General features: G+C 41.2%; 1 protein-coding gene across 1 annotated transcript in view; it reads right to left on the bottom strand.

Annotated features, from left to right (window-relative positions):
• The window catches only part of ST8SIA6 (ST8 alpha-N-acetyl-neuraminide alpha-2,8-sialyltransferase 6), a 163678-nt gene extending 147276 nt beyond the window's left edge, over positions 1–16402 (bottom strand). Inside the window, exons 1-2 of the mRNA XM_027559842.1 lie at positions 15933–16402; positions 15369–15467 (exon numbers count right to left, since the gene is read on the bottom strand). Of these exons, the coding sequence (XP_027415643.1) occupies positions 15369–15467; positions 15933–16033 (200 nt within the window). The 5' untranslated portion in view covers positions 16034–16402. The remainder of the gene's footprint in view (positions 1–15368; positions 15468–15932) is intronic.
• Between the last annotated feature and the right edge of the window lie 4632 nt (positions 16403–21034).

Below are 21034 nucleotides of genomic sequence, written 5' to 3'. Positions count from 1 at the left end.
CTGTCTCTTCAGAATCCAGCAAACACGCCATTTCCACACTCTTACTCACCTTCCCCGTTATGGGGATTCCTTCTGTCTTGAAAATAGACAATGGGCCTGCATTCACCTCGTATTCCTTTCGTTCATTTTTATCAGAATGGAACATAACACACATTACAGGAATACCCTATAATCCTCAGGGTCAAGCCATCATTGAAAGAGCCCTCCGCACCCTAAAAACTCATTTATTAAAACAGAAAGGGGAAATATGGAAGAGGAGATACATGTCTTATCCTATGAACCCTCAATTATTATTATCTTTAACTCTTTATTCCCTAAATTTTTTAAACTTAACAAAAAATAATTCTGACACTTGTGCAGATACACATTTTGCAGAAGACAAAAACAGCAAATTAGAAATCAATACACCAATATAGTATAAGCAATTTAATCAGTGGCTGACAGGAATCTTACGACTCCTAGGCAAGGGTTATGGTCTTGTCGTTGCAGATGGAGAGGAAATCTGGGTTCCCCTTCGCCATGTCCATTACCGAGAGGGACCCCAAGACCGGACTCCCTCAAAAAGTGATGAAGTTGACGCGAAGGGTCTCGTCAATGAACCTGGAGGAGCCAATGAGGAAACGCCATCATCTGAATCCTTACCCGACATGGGCTCAAGTGAAAAATATGACTCGTCAGGCTGAGCAGACACTGAAGAGCACTGGAACTCCTATGACTCCAGATAAGCTGTTTCTGGCAATGTTAGCTGTTCTTTCCTGTTCCTCTGGGGTAAGTGCAGAATATGTTTATTGGGCATACATACCCAACCCACCACTTCTCTCCATAGTGGATTGGGTGGATAAAGCCCCTATGATCTTTACTAATGATAGCATGCATTTTCCAAGTCCCTGGTCCATAAAGCGACCAATTCATGAAGAAGATGAGGGAAAGCCAATCAACATTTCCATGGAATTCAAAACCTTGCCTATCTGTTTCGGATCTCATCCCCTTTGCATGACTATTTTCCCACAGTGGTGGGCATACTCTGCCAACAATGGGACTGCTTTGAGTCTGGGAATGTTTGCTATGGCATCTTTCTTACTTAATGGCTCCGAGAGACATTATCCAGGCCAGATAGCCAACTATTCGAACTCACTGTTTCAACCAGAGGAACCTTCATGTCATACTGTATCTTGGAGAAGAAAACAGGAGACACAACCGTTACATTGGTCTGACTGTCGAGGCCAATTTGGGAAAGTTTCTATAATTCAGCAAAATCATACTAATCATACATTTAAATTTGTTGACTGGGGACCTCACGGGTTGTTTGTAAACTGTTCTGAAGAGCAGGAGGAACATCATAACTGCTCCTGGTTTAACAGATCAAGCACTGGAGGCTTTCATAAATTTAAGACAAGTTTCTGGACTGATTAGGACATATTGCTGAATTGGTATAATGGGGGCTTATCACCCCCATGACCCAGGATTGTCGTCCCCAGTGTGGGGCCAGAGCAATGGCACATTTGGAAAATTCCAGCAGCCTTACAGCACTTTGCTAGTGTTTATGGGACTGTGGGTATGTTTCGTCCTTCTAATTATACCTTCCTATACAATGGTACTGGCTATATTTAATCGTGTGTTCACCTTCTGTACTTGTTTATTGTAGGGCATTTTGATATTGACTTATCGGCCAAGATTGTCAATTGTACTGCATGTGCATTGTATACCTGCCTTAATCACACCACTTCATATCACAATTGTGCTAGTTAAACAAAAATCTGAGTTATGGCTTCCCGTAAACTTAACTGAACCTTGGACTGATTCTGTATTTCTTTCTGTATTGTTGAAAACTGGACTTAGGTGATCTAAATGCATCATTGGGTGGATTATTGCAGGCATCTTAAGCCTTATCTCCACTGTGACTGTAGGAACTTTGTCTGATATGGCTTTACATAATTCTATACAAAATCATGATTTTATCACTGCTTGGCACAAAGACTCTCATGATCTTTGGACTTGACAAACTCAAATAGATCAGCAATTACAAACATGAATTAATGAGTTACAAACTGTGGTTATCCACTTAGGAGATCAAGTGCAGCAACTGACTTTGCAAATACGTATATGTTGTCACTGGAATTTTACTTCTTTTTGTCTGACTAACATGCCCTATAATAGCACTGAATACCCTTGGGATAAAGTTAAAGCGCATTTGCAGGATCTCACAGATAACTCAAGTTTAGACATCAATTTGTTGAAACAACAAGTTGCTAATTTTCAAGTTAAGGTACCTAAGGAATTGTACAGAACTCAATTTTATGATACTTTAACCAAAACCCTATCGTCTCTAGACCCTAGAACTTGGTTTTCAGGAAGCAATATTTTTATATATGTATTAATCACCCTGCTTTTTCTGTCATTGCTTATAGGATACAGATGTCTCTACTCAAGACTCCGTGCCTCCCACAATAGAGTCCAACTAGCAGCTGCCGTGCTTAAATTAAAAACAAAAGGAGGATATGTTGGGAAGTGCAGTACAAAATAGCCGTATAGGAGGAAGTCCTTGGGAAAATGGCAAAGGGCCAGAAGTACCCTGGCTTTGTGTGCTGCGGGCAGAAAAACATCTCCTGCCTTTGGTTACGCTCGGCGCCAAGATTTAATAATAAATATTAAGGATGTTGCTTGAGAAAACGGGTTATGGGATAAGCACATGGGTCACTTAGAGCGCGCTGTCCTTGAAATATTTTTACTGATTATGTGTTAACCCCGTACGTGCTCTGCTGGCCGTATACTCTAAGCTCTTTGTTCCTGCTTCTATAAGAAGGCTTGACTGCAGAAATAAACTTGTCAGTCCTTGCAAGAGACTGTCCAAGTGTCATTCTTTCAGGTTCGTCGCTTCCAAGTCCCGGGGAGAAATTCCCCAGCACACAGGAAGGAGCACCCACCTGAGGCTGCTTCCTGAGGCAGCAGAAGCTGGTTTGGATACTGGTGTACCAGTGCTAATGCAGTTTCTATAGTCTCTGAGATTATGCCGCCATCATATACTATCTATATCATACCATACCATAGCATATAATTCCATACCATACCATATCATGCTATACCTTATCATTACCATAACATATCATATCATTACTGGGCTTTCCAGGGAGCTCAGGGGTAAAGAATTTGCCTGCCGATGCAAGAGCCCTAGGAGACATGGTTCAATCTCTGGGTCGAGATCCCCTGTTGGAGGAAATGGCAACCCACTCCAGTATTCTTGCCTGTGAAATCCTATGGACAGAGGAGCCTGGAAGGCTATAGTCTAAAGGGTCACAAACAGTCAGACAGGACTGAGGGACTGAGCACATGCATATACGTCATCTCATTACTATATCATAACGTATCATACTTATCACATCATTCTATACCATACCATATCATACTATACCTTATCATTACTATATCATATCCTTTCCATACCATATTGTATCGTATCATATCACATCATATTATAAAGCAGCACTGAAGGAATGGAAGGGGATAGAAAAGGAATCAGCCATCTGACATACCCTGGCATGTAAGGGGGGGTTCAGATATGAGGAGACTCCCAGGAGCCTGGCCTTCTCTGGATTTCAAGGGACCTATGTCACACATCACACACCATTCCACACACCACACGAGTCCAGGCTGATTAGAATCAAGCATTTTCTGACAGTGTTTTGAGGTCAAGACAGAGGAGCAAGAGACAGCCTTTAAGGTCCAGTATTTTAAAAAACCAAATTAGTGAAATTTATGTTACCTGTATTTTGCCAGATTTGTTTTTCAAGTTTTTTTTTTTTTTAAATCAGACATTCGTTCAAGGGCTAAATGGCTCAGCTGCTTGTCTAGTGGATGCTCTAAGGAGGATCTTTCAGCCGTTGGTGGGACCCACTAGGAGTTCTAAGGAATCCTTTCAGCTGAGCACAAGGCCAGAGAAAGGACTCCTCATTTGGAGATATAGAAATTAAAATCAAGCTCCCCAGGAGGGATAAACTAGGACTACAGCATTAAAAGATACACATCCTTTATATAAAATAGATAAACAACAAGGATTTACTGTATAACACGGTACAGTATATTCAATATCTTGTAACAACTTAGAAAACAACCTGAAGATTCTGAATCACTTTGCTATACACCTGAAACTAACATAATATTATAAATCGACTATTGTTCAGTTAAAAAAAAAAACAGAAAAATAGGAATTAGAATAATATCTAACTCATCAGCTCTACTGCATGCAATAAATAAATTAACATGTAAAAAAGCCTCCCAAGTTATAATTCAGGGGTTGCAAAGAACATTACTCTTAAGATGGAGAGAAAAATCATACTTTGGAAAAACATTCACTATAATAAACACAAGAAATCTTTATAAAGTATTTGCTCCATGTTCTTGATAAATTACAAGAAAAAAACCAAAGAAATGGAAGGTGAGGTTTAAAAGGTGATGTAGATGCTTTCTAAAATATAAACTGAAGTAATAAGGAGCAGGCTTAAAGAAGGAAAAAAATCTATAAAGACTAAAAGTGTAACAGATACACTGTTTTAGAAAGAGCAAGACAGAACTGACATGAAGAGAAAAATAATTAAGGAATGTAGAGGACAAATTTGAGAAGCCATCCCAGAGCACAGAGGGAAAGGACAAAGAGAAAAGCAAATTCAGAAAGAGAAATGAAGTTGTTTACGTGGAACATGGGTTGTGGGTAAGAGGTATGGTGATGGAAGACAGAAAGTGAAGACTCTCTTCACAAAATATAAGCAGAATACGTTTGTTGTTGCTGTTGCTCAGTCATGTCCGACTCTTTGTGGCCTCATGGACTGCAGCCCACTATGCTCCACCACCCATGGAATTTTCCAGGCAAGAATACTGGAGCGGGTTACCATTTTCCTCTTCACGGGATATTCCTGACCCAGAGATTGAACCCACGTCTCTTGTGTCTCCTGCACTGGCAGGCGGGTTCTTTACCACTAGCAACACCTGGAAAGCCCAAGCAGAATATGCAGAACACACCAAATAATCAAAGATACAATACAAACTTTTTACTTTAAAAATAACCTGGACAGTGAATTAAAAATAATTATAGACAGAATTAATCAAAAGAGATCACTGCAGAGGCATAGCACTGTGAATTTTTAAATGTTTTCAGTTTAAGAAAAAATCCTGTCAGGATTCAGTAAAACATATAATCAAACAGGTTACTTTTGAAGAAATAAAAGAAAGATTACCTTGCTTTCTCTCTCAGAGCCCTAACAGCCAGAAAATAGAAAAACATCTTACAAAAGTTTTAAGATGAAAATTTTTAAAAAGTGGAGTTGTGATGCAATAATTTAGTACTCGTGGATGAAAAATAAGAGGTATATTCTTAAATATCTGAAATTTCAGAAACACTATTATCCACATTCCAAAGTTAAAAACATTAGAAGAAAAAAAAAGACATGTCAACTGGGCAAGAAAGGAATGGAAACAAAAAACTAATCAAATGATTAGGGATTCATGTACAGTGACAAATGTCAAACACTGAAAAAAGAATCTAAACAGAATTTTTAGAGCAGTCATTTACTTCAAATTTTAAAAACAGTAATTTTCAAAGGAGAAAGTTTATAATAGAATAATAGTAACTTACTAAAAAGCCCACCCCCTTTACCACATGCTAAAAGAAGTTCTAGGGACTTCCCTGGTGGTCCAGAGGTTAAGACTTCACCTTCCGGTGCAGAAGGTACAGGTCCAATCCCTGGTCAGGTAGCTAAGATCTCACATGCCTCATAGTAAAAAAAACAAAACAAAACATAAAACAGAAGCAATCAGTAATAAATTCAATAAAGACTTTAAAAATGGTCCACAACAAAAGAAAAAGATCTTTCAAAAAAAAAGTTTCTAGAAGGAGGAAAAGGTTTAAATATTTTAAAATGAGAGATGTCTACTTATCCTAGGGTAACTAAACATATTAATAAATTATAAATAAATTTATCAATTTGAAAGAATTCACAATAAAAAGTAGACATAAGTGATATGACTACACAAAGGTTGAAAACTTTTACAGATTAAATAGTCACAGACATAATTAAATGTTAAGGAAATAGTCAATTTAAATGCATGATAAATGCAAGTTTGATACATTTGACATTTATAAACCTCTTGTAAATCAGCAAGTAACTTGATAATATCTATAATATCTTGACAGTAAAATAGACAAGGTTATATATAAAAAACAAATTTACAGAATGGCTGTGATCGAAAAGTCTACAAATAATAAATGCTGGAGAGGGTATGGAGAAAAGGGAACCCTCTTACACTGTTGGTGGGAATGCAAACTAGTACAGCCACTACGGAGAAAAGTGTGGAGATTCCTTAAAAAACTGGAAATAGAACTGCCTTATGACCCAGCAATCCCACTGCTGGGCATACACACTGAGGAAACCAGAAGGGAAAGAGACACATGTACACCAATGTTCATCGCAGCACTGTTTATAATAGCCAGGACATGGAAGCAACCTAGATGCCCATCAGCAGATGAATGGATAAGAAAGCTGTGGTACATATACACAATGGAGTATTACTCAGCCATTAAAAAGAATACATTTGAACCAGTTCTAATGAGGTGGATGAAACTGGAGCCTATTATACAGAGTGAAGTAAGCCAGAAGGAAAAACACCAATACAGGATACTAACGCGTATATATGGAATTTAGAAAGATGGTAACAATAACCCTGTGTACGAGACAGCAAAAGAGACAGTGATGTATAGAACAGTCTTATGGACTCTGTGGGAGAGGGAGAGGGTGGGAAGATTTGGGAGAATGGCTTTGAAACATGTAAAACATCATGTATGAAACGAGATGCCAGACCAGGTTCGATGCATGATACTGGATGCTTGGGGCTAGTGCACTGGGACGACCCAGAGGGATGGTATGGGGAGGGAGGGGGGAGGAGGGTTGAGGATGGGGAACACATGTATACCTGTGGTGGATTCATTTTTATATTTGGCAAAACTAATACAATTATGTAAAGTTTAAAAATAAAATAAAATTAAAAAAAAAAATTTAAAACGGGAAGATGGAGAGGTTATGGAGAAAAGAAAACCCTCCTACACTGTTGGTGGGAATGTAAGTTGGTGCAGCCACTATGAAAAATATTTAATAGTATAAAGGTTCTTCATAAAACTAAAAACAGAGTTACCTTATGATCCAGCAATCCCACTCCTGGGCATATACCCAGACAAAACTTTAAATCAAAAAGATACATGCATCCCTATGTAAGCCAAAACAGGGAAACAACCTAATTGTTTATCAACACATAAATGGATAAAGAAGATGTGGTACATATATACAATGAAATACTACTTAGCCATAAAAAAGAACAAAATAATGTCATTTGCAGCAACATGGATACAACTAGACATTATCATACTAAGTGAAGTAACTCAGAAAGAGAAAGACCAATACCATATGATATCACTTATATGTGAAATCTAAAATATGCCACAAATGAATCTATCTATAAACAGAAACAGACTCACAGACCTAGAGATCAGATTTGTGGCTGTCAAGTGGGTGGGGAGGAGGGAGAGGATGGACTGGGAATTTGGGGTTGGTAATGCAAACTACTACATTTAGAATGGATGAACAACAAGGTCCTAATGTAGAGCACAGGGAACTATATCCAGTTTTCTGGGATAAAACATAATGGAAAAGAATATTTTAAAAAGAAAATATATATGGGTAAAACTGAGTCACTGTGCGATACAGCAGAGATTGGCACAACACTGTAACTCAGTTATACGTCAATTAAAAAATTTAATAATAAAAAATAAGAGGAAGTAAATGGTCAACAAGTACCTTAAAAATTAAACATAATGGTAAACAAATAAGTATATATTAAGACATCAGTGAAATACTATCTCTTGAGTATGAAATTAGAAAAAGTGAAAAGAAATGCTAATATACAGAACTGGCAAGAATCTGAGACAATGTTCATTCTCATATACTGCTTACATGAGAATAAACTGGAACAACTACTGTTATTGGACAGATAGCAACACAACATTTTCACATGTTCTTTGGTCAAGTCTCTTCACTTTTGAGCTGTGGTGCTGGAGAAGACTCTTGTGAGTCCCTTGGACTACAAGGAGATCCAACCAGTCTATCCTAAAGGAGACCAGTCCTGGGTGTTCATTGGAAGGACTGATGCTGAGGCTGAAACTCCAATACTTTGGCCACTTCATGCAAAGAGTTGACTCATTGGAAAAGACCCTGATGCTGGGAGGGACTGGGGGCAGGAGGAGAAGGAGACGACAGAGGATGAGATGGCTGGATGGCATCACCAACTCGATGGACATGAGTTTGGGTAAACTCTGGGAGTTGGTGATGGACAGGGAGGCCTGGCGTGCTGCAATTCATGGGGTCGTAAAGAGTCAGACATGACTCAGTGACTGAACTGAACTGAACTTCACTTTTAGGAATTCATCTCAATAATCAATATAGCGTGTAAGGCTATAAATTTAGAGGCTATAAACTGATGTGTACTCTAATTTCATATTAAAATACACATCAAAATCAAAAATAATAAACTGAAATATACAAAAGGGAAGAATAAATAAATTACAGCACATGCATATGTTTGAATACCATGCTCTAAAAATTACATTGCCAAAGAATACTAATGACATGAAGAAAAGTTCAGATGTTGTTTAAAAAGTTACTAACACATACCAAAATATGCAGAGCAAAATTACTAGTTATGTGCATACAAAGTTATGAAAATATGAATCTAGCATCTTTATCACACTGAAATGACAAGCAGTTTTCCTTTTTGGTGTACATATCTAAAACCATACAACCAAATAATAATCTCCACAGTAATGCTCCTACAATAATAAGAATTGGGATATAACACAACTGACTTTTGATGTCTGTCTTTTACTGAACCTCAGTTCTCAAACAGGGACAAGTCAAGTTCTACTGCAGGGAGAAAGAGTCACAGGGAGTACAAAGAAAAACCTCTCTAGGAAAGTAGAGAAGTGGAAGTGGGGTCCCCACATTACTGGAGGATTCATAGACTAATCCTGTAATAGTGGCTTCTATCCAGAAAGTCTTAGCCAGTCACAGGATCCTGAATCATCAGCATGGATATTAAAGCCAAAAATATGGACACTGCTACTAAAAGATGCCAAACCACAACTGGGACCTAGATAGCTCCCATGAAGGAACCCTGGAATTTCAAGCCAGCCAGTTATATACACTTGTTTTGGCCATGTCATCAATGTCACAATAATCCAATCTCTCATTCCTAATGATTGAATATTTGGGAGCTCACTTATAATATTATGGCAGGGTTTTATTTGGCTTCTTTCATAATCAAAAATGAAACTAATATTATTTAAGAACACATATTAAATTAATATTTAAGAAAAAAATTCCAATCACTTGGAAATGTAAAAGTACTCTCCCAAAAGACAGGTTAACAGGGTTTTTGCACCAAACAGCCAAATTGTGAATTCAAAGGAAAAGTTCTTGAAGGAAGTTAAAATTGCTCCTCTGGGCGGTGAGGTAGGGTGGAGGGGCGGGGGAGAGTACTCTCCTAAATAACTATGGAGGTAAAATTTAAATGTTCTAATGTAACTAGAAACAATTTAGAATATAGTTTTAAAAACCTAAACAGTAAGGATCCAAACTTAAAGAACAGATGCAAAGCTGCATTCAAAGGAAAATTCATAGTAGCAAATATGTTTGTTACAAAGAAAAAAGGAAAGATCTATAAATTAAGCATTCATTTCAAAATAGTAAATTGGGGGAAAGAAAGGAATGATATTTTAAAAGATAAAAATAACACAAAGAAAACAAAACTCCACAAAGGAAACAGAACATGGAAATAGATCAGAATTGAGAAATAAATCCAAGAGCTGGTTGTCTAAACAAACAAACAAACCAATGACACATACTGACAAAGTTTATTAGAAAGAGAAACAATCCATTGTGATAGGGTCATATTTTGAAAATTATTAGTGTATTTTTCTCCTTTGTCTTTCTGACTTTGACATGACTTTTCCCTAGCTATTTTGAAACACTCTTTGGGGGACTACAAAGAGATATAGATTTTTTCCTGAAAGGATAAAAAGAGAACGAATAAGGTAATATTCAGCTTTGCACAAAATAGGATTTGTATTTCATCCCTAGTTATATACAGAAATCAATAAATGAATCACTAGACATCATAACTCAGAAAAAAAATTATGTGAATTGGTGAGAATTATGCCATTAAATAAAAATCTACATTTATCCAATGCTGCACAAGTGAGGTCCATTATAAGCAATCACCAAGTTGTTAGATTTATGGATAGGGAGTATGTAGACACATATTCAGAGAAGGCAATGGCACCCCATTCCAGTACTTTTGCCTAGAAAATCCCATGGACAGAGGAGCCTGGTAGGCTGCAGTCCATGGGGTTGTGAAGAGTCAGACACGACTGAGCAACTTCATTTTCACTTTTCACTTTCATGCATTGGAGAAGGAAATGGCAACCCACTCCAGTCTTCTTGCCTGGAGAATCCCAGGGACGGGAAAGCCTAATGGGCTGCCGTCTATGGGGTTGCGCAGAGTCGGACACAACTGAAGCGACTTAGCAGTAGCAGCATAGTCCCAAGAAAAGATTTCCTACATTCCTCCCATTATGTCTTTTTAGATATTAACTACCTTACCTGGAAGACTCAGCTCCTGGAGCTTTCCCAATTTTTTTTTAACTCCCAGTCCCCACAATTCACCCTTGAGCTTAGGTTTGAGACAGACCTGGAGGTATGCATCAGGAAAAGAGAAAGACAATACAATGTTGGGGAAGACAGCACTTTCCAGCCTACAGCAATGATGGAAAGAGGAGAAAGAAAGGAAAAAGAGAGGCTTGGCTTGGAGAGAGAAAGGGGAGAGTAACAAGAAGGGTAGATAGAGCTTTGTCTCCTCCCCTAATTAGGACTCTGGAATAGATCACTTCTTTGGCACTCTTCCATCCTGAAATTAAAATAGGGTCACATCCACTTTGTGGGGCAAGAAGAGGTAGATCCTGATACTTAGTTTTTCCTGAGCCAACTTTGGTCCTTGTATGTTTAGGTGGTAGTGGTTTAGTTGCTAAGTCGTGTCCGACTCTTGCAACCCCATAGACTGTAGCCTGCCAGGCTCCTCTGTCCATGGCATTCTCCAGGCAAGAATACTGGAGTGGGTTGCCATTTCCTTCTCCAGATGGGCCCTCAAATAGTGGGGAGACTGGCTGGAGCTAGCCAGCCAGAGCTGGGTGAGGCAGCATCATAGCAAACGTTGCACAGTACAACTGAGGATGGAACTAAAAGAGAATCTTCACTGGATCCCTGAAATGTAGCATTCATAGGAGCTCAGGTGAAGCCAAGACAGTGGAGAGTACCAACAGGTGGAATGCCTGAAAAGAATGAACCACGAACTGCAGCTTTCATCACAGGCTATCATCAGAGTACTCTGCCAACAGATGGGAAATGGACAACATCCCCTTGGAGAACAAAGGAGTCAAAGGATACCCTGATCATGAAACCCCCCTCTTAACTCTACCACCACACCACCTCGGCCCATCTCCCCCCCACTTTTTTCTGAAAGTCACTCAGTCATGTCTGACTTTTTGTGACCCCATGCACTATACAGTCCATGGAATTCTCCAGGCCAGAATACCGAAGTGGGTAGCCTTTTCCTTCTCCAGGGGATCTTCCCAACCCAGGGAGCAAACCCAGGTCTCCCATATTACAGGTAGATTCTTTACCAGCTGAGCCACCAAGGAAGCCCAAGAACACTGGAGTGGGCAGCCTATCCCTTTTTTAGAGGATCTTTCTGACCCAGGAATTGAACCAGGGTTTCCTGCATTACAGGCAGATTCTTTACCAACTAACCTATCAGGGAAGCCCTCTCCCCCTTAGATCAGGGTACCATCTTAAAGTAACAAGAGATGGTGAAGGGACTTCCCTAGTGGTCCGGTAGCTAAGACTCCGAGCTTCCAATGCAACATGCCTGGATTCCATCCCTAGTCACAGAACTAGATCCCACATGCTGCAACTAAAGATCGCACATTCTGCAATCAGAGCCAGTGTAGCCAAATAAAGAAAATAATCAAATAAACAGTTTAAAATGAGAAGAAAGGTTAGTGAAAATAATCTGAGTTTGCTCCCAAAGAGAATAATCATACCAGAAAGAGTTGCTTAAGTTGGCACACCTGACTAAGCTTTAACCTGGACACACACACACACACACACACACACACACACACACACTCTATCTTGCCCAGCACCCGTGAAAGACTACACAGCAGGGTGATTAAGTGTAGGGGTCTGGATCCACATGGCCTGGATATGACTCCTGGGTCCAGTTTGTCAACTCTGAATTTGGGCTGTTTATTCTGTCTCCCTGCACCTCAGTTTCCTCATGTTGACCACAAATTGGCATTTGCCCTGGGTGCTTGCCACCTACCTCTACAAGGATTAAATCATGTGCTGCAGGAGCTGGTGACCTCCAATACACCCTGAAGGAGTTTAGGGTGGAGAGCAGGAATGAGGCACTCTATGCTTCCAGGAAACTGGCAGGACAGGTCTTCAAACAGTTAGATATTCTCAAGAGCTGATTTTATGAGCCCAATTCTTACATCTTGGGTTCTTAAAATCAGCTCTTGAGAATATCTAACTGTTTGAAGACCTGTCCTGCCAGTTTCCTGGAAGCACAGAGTACTTTTTATATCTATAAAAACACTAATCCTTGATGGTGACAACTGTTTCTCATGACTAGCAGAAGCTTCATGGGACCAGCAGAAACCTTCTAAAAAATAAATGTGCTTGATTGCATGTACTCCCCCTTTACCAAGATCACATATATACTGTCCTCCCCCGCCCCCCATCTCTTTGAAGCAGTTTCTCAGAGCAATCTGAGGTGCTGTCTCTTGGGCTGCAGTCCTCGTATTGCCCCAAATAAAGCTTAAGTTGCAACTCTCACATTGTGCATTTTTTTAAGTCGGCACTTATCTATAAAATAGGGATTATAAGAGTTTTTCTCAGCATTTTTTTAAAGATTAAGTGAGCTATAAATATAAAGTACTGGATTGGCCAAAAAGTTTGTTTATGTTTTCCAACACAAACAAATTTATTGGCCAAGCAATACTTAGATCAGTGTCTATAATAAGGGTTCAATAAGTGCTGGCTATCCTGATTGCTTTTAGTAGTATTATATTATTACTTATACATATTACCTACAGTTGGGGTTCATGGGAGAAGATCTGATCAGCTACAGAAAAAAATCAAGAAATTACAATTTCTCTACATAACCAAGTAGTATGGATTAAAATTTGTATCCCTGCCACATAAATAATGAATCATAAGTGATAAAGATGATATAAAACAGATCAAAAGACAGGTTTTTAAAAATACAACAGATTGGTACCAATTTTAAAATTTTAATAGAATGGACCACATTCCGAAAAAAATATGAATTACCTATATTAGCTCAAGAAGTATGCCAGACAGAAAAGAAGTACTTCAACAGAAGCTGAAAAATTCATCAAAGAATTACCTCAAAAAAGGGCTATGACCAGATGACTTAATTAGTACATTCTTTCTAACTTATCTCAAGGGACAATGCCAGAATATATAACTCTAATAGGACTCGGAAAATGCTCCCCAATTCACTGGAAAACTGCTACCTATAATATGCAACCCTCCAACAAATAAAACTAAAGGCCAATATTTTTCTCTAAAGCTTTGTTACTCCAGGATTTTTTGGTGCCTCTGATATGCTGTGAAATTCCAATAGGAGGATTGCAGGAAACAGTGCAATTCAAAAATTTCTTTCTGCAATTCAAAAATTTCTTCCTGGCTCCCCAGACCCTTCTGATGCTCATGCAGAACTACATGGGAACCTTGCAAGTGCTGGCGTCTGTGCTAAGTCACTTAGGTTGAATCCAACGCTTTGCAACCCTATGGACCGTAGCCCTTTGGTTCCTCTGTCCATGGGATTCTCCAGGCAAGAATACTGGGGTGGGTTGCCATGCCTGCCTCCAGGAGACCTTCCCAACCCAGGGACCAAACCTGCAACTCTTATGTCTCCTGCATTGGCAAGCAGGTTCTTTACCACTAGCGCTGCCTGCAAAGCCCACAGGGAAACCTTAAGTCACCTAATCAGAAGATTAAGATGGTCTGGGAGGCAAGGACATACAGAAACATACATAGAGGAAAAGGCATTCAAAAGAGATACACAGACGAAAAGAGACAGTATACAAAATTGCCCCCAAATTACTAGCAAGGCTGAGGCTCAAAGCAGGAGAGTCTGCTGGTGAAAATGTAAACTGATTCAACTCATCCAGGAAGCAACTGGCCAAATGTATTAATATTTAGAACTTAAAATGCACATACTAAATGACCCAATCATTCAGCTTGTATCAGTCCATCCTGAAGAACTGAAAATGAATATATAGATTTACATACAGGGATGTACTTCATAGAATTATTAATAGCCAACAAAACAGAAACCAATCTAAATGACTAAAAAACAGATTATGGCACATTCATATGATAAATTACGCAACAATTAAAAGCAATGCTTTGCAAAAAAATAAATGACATGCATATGTATATGATTTTTTAGGGAAAAAAGGCAGAACAAAATACAATATACAATCTTAAGTATATTTCAAAAACGTGTGTACATGAGAAAAACTACTAGAAGAATATAGACCAAAACCTTAATGTGATCTCTGTATGGTGGAACTCTGAGTGAATATTTTTAAATACATTTCTCATATCATCTAACTATCTGCACTAAGAATGGATTACTTTTATAATAGGCAAAAAAAAAAAAACCCGATAAAATTCAAATAATCATTGCACATGGATATATACTTCTGAGAGTCCAAAGGGGTTTAAAAAAAAAAGTCTCCATTCACTAAGGACAAAAACATTCCCAACAGTGAGCACAGAATTCTGTGCTCCCAAACGTGAATCTCACACCCGTGCACTTGAAAGGAAGACAGAAAGCAAACCAACCAAATCCTTCAACACACAGGTTGAGCTGCTTCTCCGGGTTTTCGACACACCATTATCGCGAGGGGAACTCGGCACCCATTTTTAAAAGTGCAGCTGTTTTCATATCTCCCTTGGTTCGATGAACATCCACACGGAGGGACAGGCTTTACAGGGGAGGTCGAGCGAGTGTGATAGTTACACGCGCGTGTATGCACACGCATCCTTTCTCTCTCTGTCTCTCTCTCTCTCTCTCACACACACACACACACAAATCCACACAATCGTGTGGTCCCAAGCAGACAACTCCCAAGCGAGTCCTGCGGGTGCAGCCGCGCCCCATCCCCGAGCCGCGGATACCTGTTCCCCGTGCGCGGGGGCAGGGTCGCCGAGCTCCGGAGCTTCCTTGGAGCAGCGGGGCTGCTGTGGGTGGCCTCCCTGCTTTCTTCCACCAAGAACCTGCACAACCGTGAAGAAAACTAAGTTGAGGAGCAGTTGGCAGCCGGGCTCAGCATCGCGCTCGCAGCCAGGCGGCCAGGGCATCCTAGCGAACCCTGGCTCGCGCGGCGCAGCTTCCCAACCCCGGAGTTTGAAGCGGCTCAGGGCGGGAAGGAAGAGAAAGAAGGGAGAGCTCGGGTGACCCGACGGCAAGTCCGGCTCCGCAGCTCCCTCGCCACCCAGGCCGGTTCCCCTCCGCCCTAGTCGGTGTCCAGTCGGTGCTAGGGTCGCCCCTGCGACACCTCCCACTCATCCGGCGCTGCCTCCCGGACTCCCCCGTCCCACCCCACCCCCAGGCCGCCGCTGCCCGTCGACTAGTCCTCGCAGCCGGCCAAAGTCTGCGCACCCGAGAGGAGTGGCGGAGCGGCTAGGGTCCCCAGGTGCGCGGCACGCGGGGCGGCCCGAGCGCGGCGGGCGAGTGGGTACCTGGAACGGGCGGGCGCGTCGGTCCAGCACCAGAGCAGGCGAAGCAGCAGCAGCAGCAGCAGGCTGGCGAGCAGGGCGAACAGTGCGCCCCCCGGCCGCATCCTGAACCACCGGCGCGGTCGCAGCCACCGCCGCTGCTGCCCCGGCGAAGCACAGCCCGGGCGGCCCCGACTCGCAGCTCCTGCTGCTGCCGCCGCAGCCGCTGCCGCCGCAGCCACACACACCTCCAGCGTTCAGGGCGGCGCGGAGGGGAGGCGGGGGCGCGCGCCGCGGGCCCGCACTCTCAGGCGCCACCGGCCGGGCCCGCCCGGCGTCTGCGGGCGGAGGTGGCAGCCACGTCCCAGCTCGCCCCCGGCTCCCTCCCAGCCCGGATCGCTGTCGGCGTCCGGCGCTTGGCTGGCGGTGAAGCGGCGCTCGGCTCGCCTCTTCTCCCGAAGGCGCTCCGAGCTGCTGCGGGCGCTGGTCGCCTCCGCTGCCGCCGCTGCTTCTGCCGCCGCCGCGCGGGGTCACCTGAAGGTTGGGGCTCGGGAGCTGGACGCCTCGCTGATTGGGCTCCAACTTTTGTGCGCCCTCACCTGCCCCCGAGCGGTCGTACGCTCTTCCCCGATGCCCACGCAGCCCACTCGGGCTGACCGCACTTGGCTCTGCGCCCCTGCGGAGGAGGGCTGCGGTTCCGAGAGGCAGAAGAGGAGACAGGAAAGGGCCCACTTCAAAAACTTTGCAAACTGTAGTCGCTCTGCGGGATCGTCCCACGCGGAGAGGCTGCTGGGCACTTGAGAGGAGCCTCCAGGTGTTTGAAGGCAGATTCAGATGCACGGCGAATGGATTTCCAGGGACCAGGCAATCTTTAGGGATCCGGCAAACTACCGACCGCAGGCCAATTTCTTCCCCGGCCCGTTTTTGTGAAGTTTCATTCTTTTTGTCCATTCCTCTGTATTATGTGTGTGTGACTGCATGGATCTAGGACCGCTTTTGCGCTTCAAAGGCAAAACTGAGTCGTGGACCCAAAGATCACACGGCCCACAGAGCCTAAACTATTGGCTATCTGGCCTTTTTCAGAAAAAGTTGGCAGATTCCCGCTGTAATTAATATTGGGCTGGATCATACTGGTTAGCATGTCATTGATTAGTTAGTATATCGTGTACTAGAAAAGAGTGATGGAGAAGGCAATGGCACCCCACTCCAGTACTCTTGCCTGGAAAATCCCATGGACGGAGGAGACTGGTGGGCTGCAGTCCATGGGGTCACTAAGAGTCAGGCACGACTAAGCGACTTCACTTTCACTTTTCACTTTCATGCGTTGGAGAAGGAAATGGCAACCCACTCCAGTGTTCTTCTTGCCTGGAGAACCCCAGGGACAGAGGAGCCTGGTGGGCTGCCCTCTATGGGGTCGCGCAGAGTCGGACACTACTGAAGCGACCTAGCAGCTGCAGCAGCAGAAAAGAGTGAACTCCTGACAATGTGAGATAGTATGGTTTCCCGGTTATTTATTAAGGGTAGACCATTAATTACTTTTTAGACCCTAAACTATCCTGTCTTCACGTGGCCCCAAGCCGTACTTTGCAACCTCCCTGGGTTTTGCTCCTGATGCCGAACTCTCTCTTTTTTCAACTTTTTATTTTGTATTGGAGTATAGCCAATTAACAATGTTGTGATAGTTTCAGGTGGACAGCCATACATATACATGTATCCAGTTCTCCTCCAAACTCCCCTCCTGTTCAGGCTGCCCTGACTTTGAACTCGAAGAACATCTATAAACCCTAAACCCCGTAGTGGTTATACAGGGGCTCAATGGAATATTCAGTCTGCTTCTATATATATTTGAGATTTTTCCCAACAGCAACTCTTGACCTCTACAATCCTGTGAAGACCTTGATAAAAGTGCTTTCATAGGTTTTAGTGCATTAACTTTCCCAAAAAACAAAAAATATATTTCAACTGGACTCTCCTAGAGGCATAAGGTCTTAACCTGAAAAACCAATGTGAGAGCCTCTAAGAAGCCAGTAGCTCAGACAGCTCAATAAAGCTGTCGCCAGTGATTTCATCACAGGAGAAATCACAACATGTATCAAGAAGAGAAATGCAAGGCTGCCTACTTCCTTTCTACTAATTCTGCATTTACTCCAACTAAAAATGCTTGGGTGAAAACACACCAGAACTTTCCACATAATAGTTGATCGATAAATGGTCAACATATAAAACACCTCAGAATTCATGCTTTTCTTAAAGAGAAAAAGAAAAAAATCTGAAGATAAATGTGACTATTAATAGAAACAGGATTTCCTTCCATAGAACGCTATTGCTGTTAAAATATGTTCGATCAATAAAGAAAAAGTTGCTACTGTGACTTAAGACTGATATCTTAGGGGTCTTCAGGGATCTAGCTGCTTATCTGAGGATGACATGATAAAATAATGCCATCTTCAGATAGTGCTAGAATAATAATCCAATTATATGTGTTTGAAAGTTCATGCATTATTAGATAAGTACAATAGGGCACAATTAACTTGAAAATGGAAAAGTTGTCTGGATTTGGAAGATAGTCTGAATTTTCTTTCTCTTAGAGCAGAATTGTGCAGACAGCTCACACTGAAGATGGCTTGCAGAAAAAAAGTAAAGGGCATTATTGTATCAGCCAGGAAGCTGCAATTTCACCTAATTTACTAAAGTTTAATATTTCAGCACAGCTGGGCTCAAGGCAACAGCAGAAGAGTCAGCCTTGCACTGGGCTCCCTAAACACCCTTGCTGCAAATGAAGTTACTTTTTATCAAGCCAATGGTTGTCAGCAGGGGACTCACAAAAGCCCATTTTAATTGGAAAACCAAGTGTAAATTTGCAATGGGAATTCTGAACCAAGGGTTAAAATTTGACAATAGGGATATTTACCACCAGGTTTGTAATTGAAGACTTTGGTTGGTAAAATATGAATTATCTTGCTTATCCTTGAGAGATCAAAGAACCTGACAAAAACATGATTCCTTAAATATTATCAGCCACAGAACCAAAACTGGGAGTATGTACATTTGGTGACAACAGTCACAGATTTGATCAGCAGCCCCAAAGATCCGAACCCTTAGAAACTCAAGGTGAGTTGCAGAAGCCCAGGCTGGTGCATGAACCTATCTTCCTCTCCCAGTTTACCCAGCTTTGCCTTTGTTATTTTTTAATTCATCATTACAAGTGCCTTTACGTTCATCAAATAACTTATAAAAATGATGGGGGAGTTTTGATTTATAAAAAATGTCCCAGTCATTGAAAATCTTTCTGGAAGTTGTTTCTCATTTTGGGGTGTAGGGTTTTAAGTATTTTTCTCTGCATGGATTTGAGGATTCATGAAAAATCCCAACTATCAAGTGTCTATTACATCTACTGGAATACACAAATGGAAACTTTCAATAGAAGGGAAAGAAAGAGTGCCTTGAGAAACACGGAAAATTGATGTGGCAAAGAATTTTTCCTTCATTTGGGTGACATTTTTATCTCCCTGTCTAGAAAAGATGGTTTCTGATGTCTTCAGGCTGCTTGATTGGTTTTAGTAATTTTAGAGATTTGTGAGGACTGCAGGACAATGGCAGATTCATAAATATTAAACTACTCCTTGGGGGAGGGAATTCATAAGGACAGCAAGGCTATATATTTTTGACAAATCCGAGGATATAAATAAAAGTAGAAATAACTTCAAGAAGTCAACAACCTTGTGGAGGGAGCTATATTTTCAAATATATTTTATTGTAGATTTTTCCTATTACTAATTGAATATTTTAAATATCAAAGCAATTCCATATATAAAGTCATTTTAACTTTAAAGATAAGAATACTTAGGATGATATACAAATGACATTTAGGTTATATATATATATATATATATATAAAGCAATTTGTAGTACAACTAAAACTACTCCCCAAAAGTTATTATTCACAGTAAAAAATAGAATTTAATATGAAAAGTATCTAAACTTCTAAAAATTATTTCCCTGAAATCCACTTAAAAGGTCATGTGTGTGTCTGCATGTTAGTCACTCAGTTGTGTCCAACTCTTTGCGACCCTATGGACTGTAAGTGGCCAGGCTCCTCTGTCCATGGAATTCTCCAGCAAGAATACTGAAATGGATTGCCATTCCCTTCTCCAGTAAAAGGTCATAAAGGACCAAAAAAAGAGAGATGAAACTCTGCATTTATCCTGAAACTATAAAATGGCCACAATCCCATTCCATGAGTCCCCAAGAATGCCTGCTAAAGATGAACTAATTGGACAAGAATACTAAGTTCAAGACTCAGCTCCCCTATTTATGACTTACATTTATAGAAAAGAAATGGAGAAGGTTTTGAAGGTTCTACTAGTACTCAGTTTAGACAAAGAAAGGCTGGGAGTAGGACCCAACAAAAATAAGCAGCCAACAGTGGGGTTGACCAGGGCTACTGAGTTAAAAGAGAGATGGTGACCAGTATTTCTGCTTGCATTGAACACAGCTTTCTAGTCATTACATCTAGGAATGATGACCTAGAGTCAGTGATAATCTTTTTTTAAAGTCTTTATTGAATTTGTTGCAATATTGCTTCTGTTTTATGTTTATGGCTTTTTGTCCATGAGGCAAGTGGTATCTTAGCTCCTTAACCAGGGATGAAACCCACACCCCCTGCATTGGAAGGTGAAGTCTTAACCACTGGACCACCAGAAGTCCCTAAGTAGAGCTAATCTTAAAGAGATGATAAAAAAGAATTTTCTCACTAATGATTAAAATCACTTTACTAAAGAAAAATGAATGTTCAATAAATAAATGGTTCTTGAAACACTGATTATCCTGCCTAATTTCAGAGTTTGTAAAGCTGGGTAGAACTCCAGGAGTTTCAACAGAATTGGAGGGTGGATGTTATATGTGCCAAACCAGTCATATTCCTGTCCTCAGTTTCTCTTCCCTACCTCTACATTCCATACAACCTAAACTACAAGCAGATAAATAATGAAACAAAAATATCCCATCAGATCAGATCGTATCAGTTGCTCAGTCGTGTCCGACTCTTTGCGACCCCATGAATCGCAGCACGCCAGGCCTCCCTGTCCATCACCAACTCCCGGAGTTCACTCAGACTCACGTCCATC

The sequence above is a fragment of the Bos indicus x Bos taurus genome, chromosome 13 (assembly GCF_003369695.1).
Source record: "Bos indicus x Bos taurus breed Angus x Brahman F1 hybrid chromosome 13, Bos_hybrid_MaternalHap_v2.0, whole genome shotgun sequence".
NCBI classification, from domain to species: domain Eukaryota; kingdom Metazoa; phylum Chordata; class Mammalia; order Artiodactyla; family Bovidae; genus Bos; species Bos indicus x Bos taurus.
Note: the sequence above shows the minus strand (reverse complement) of the source record. Positions and strands in the feature narration are given on the sequence as shown.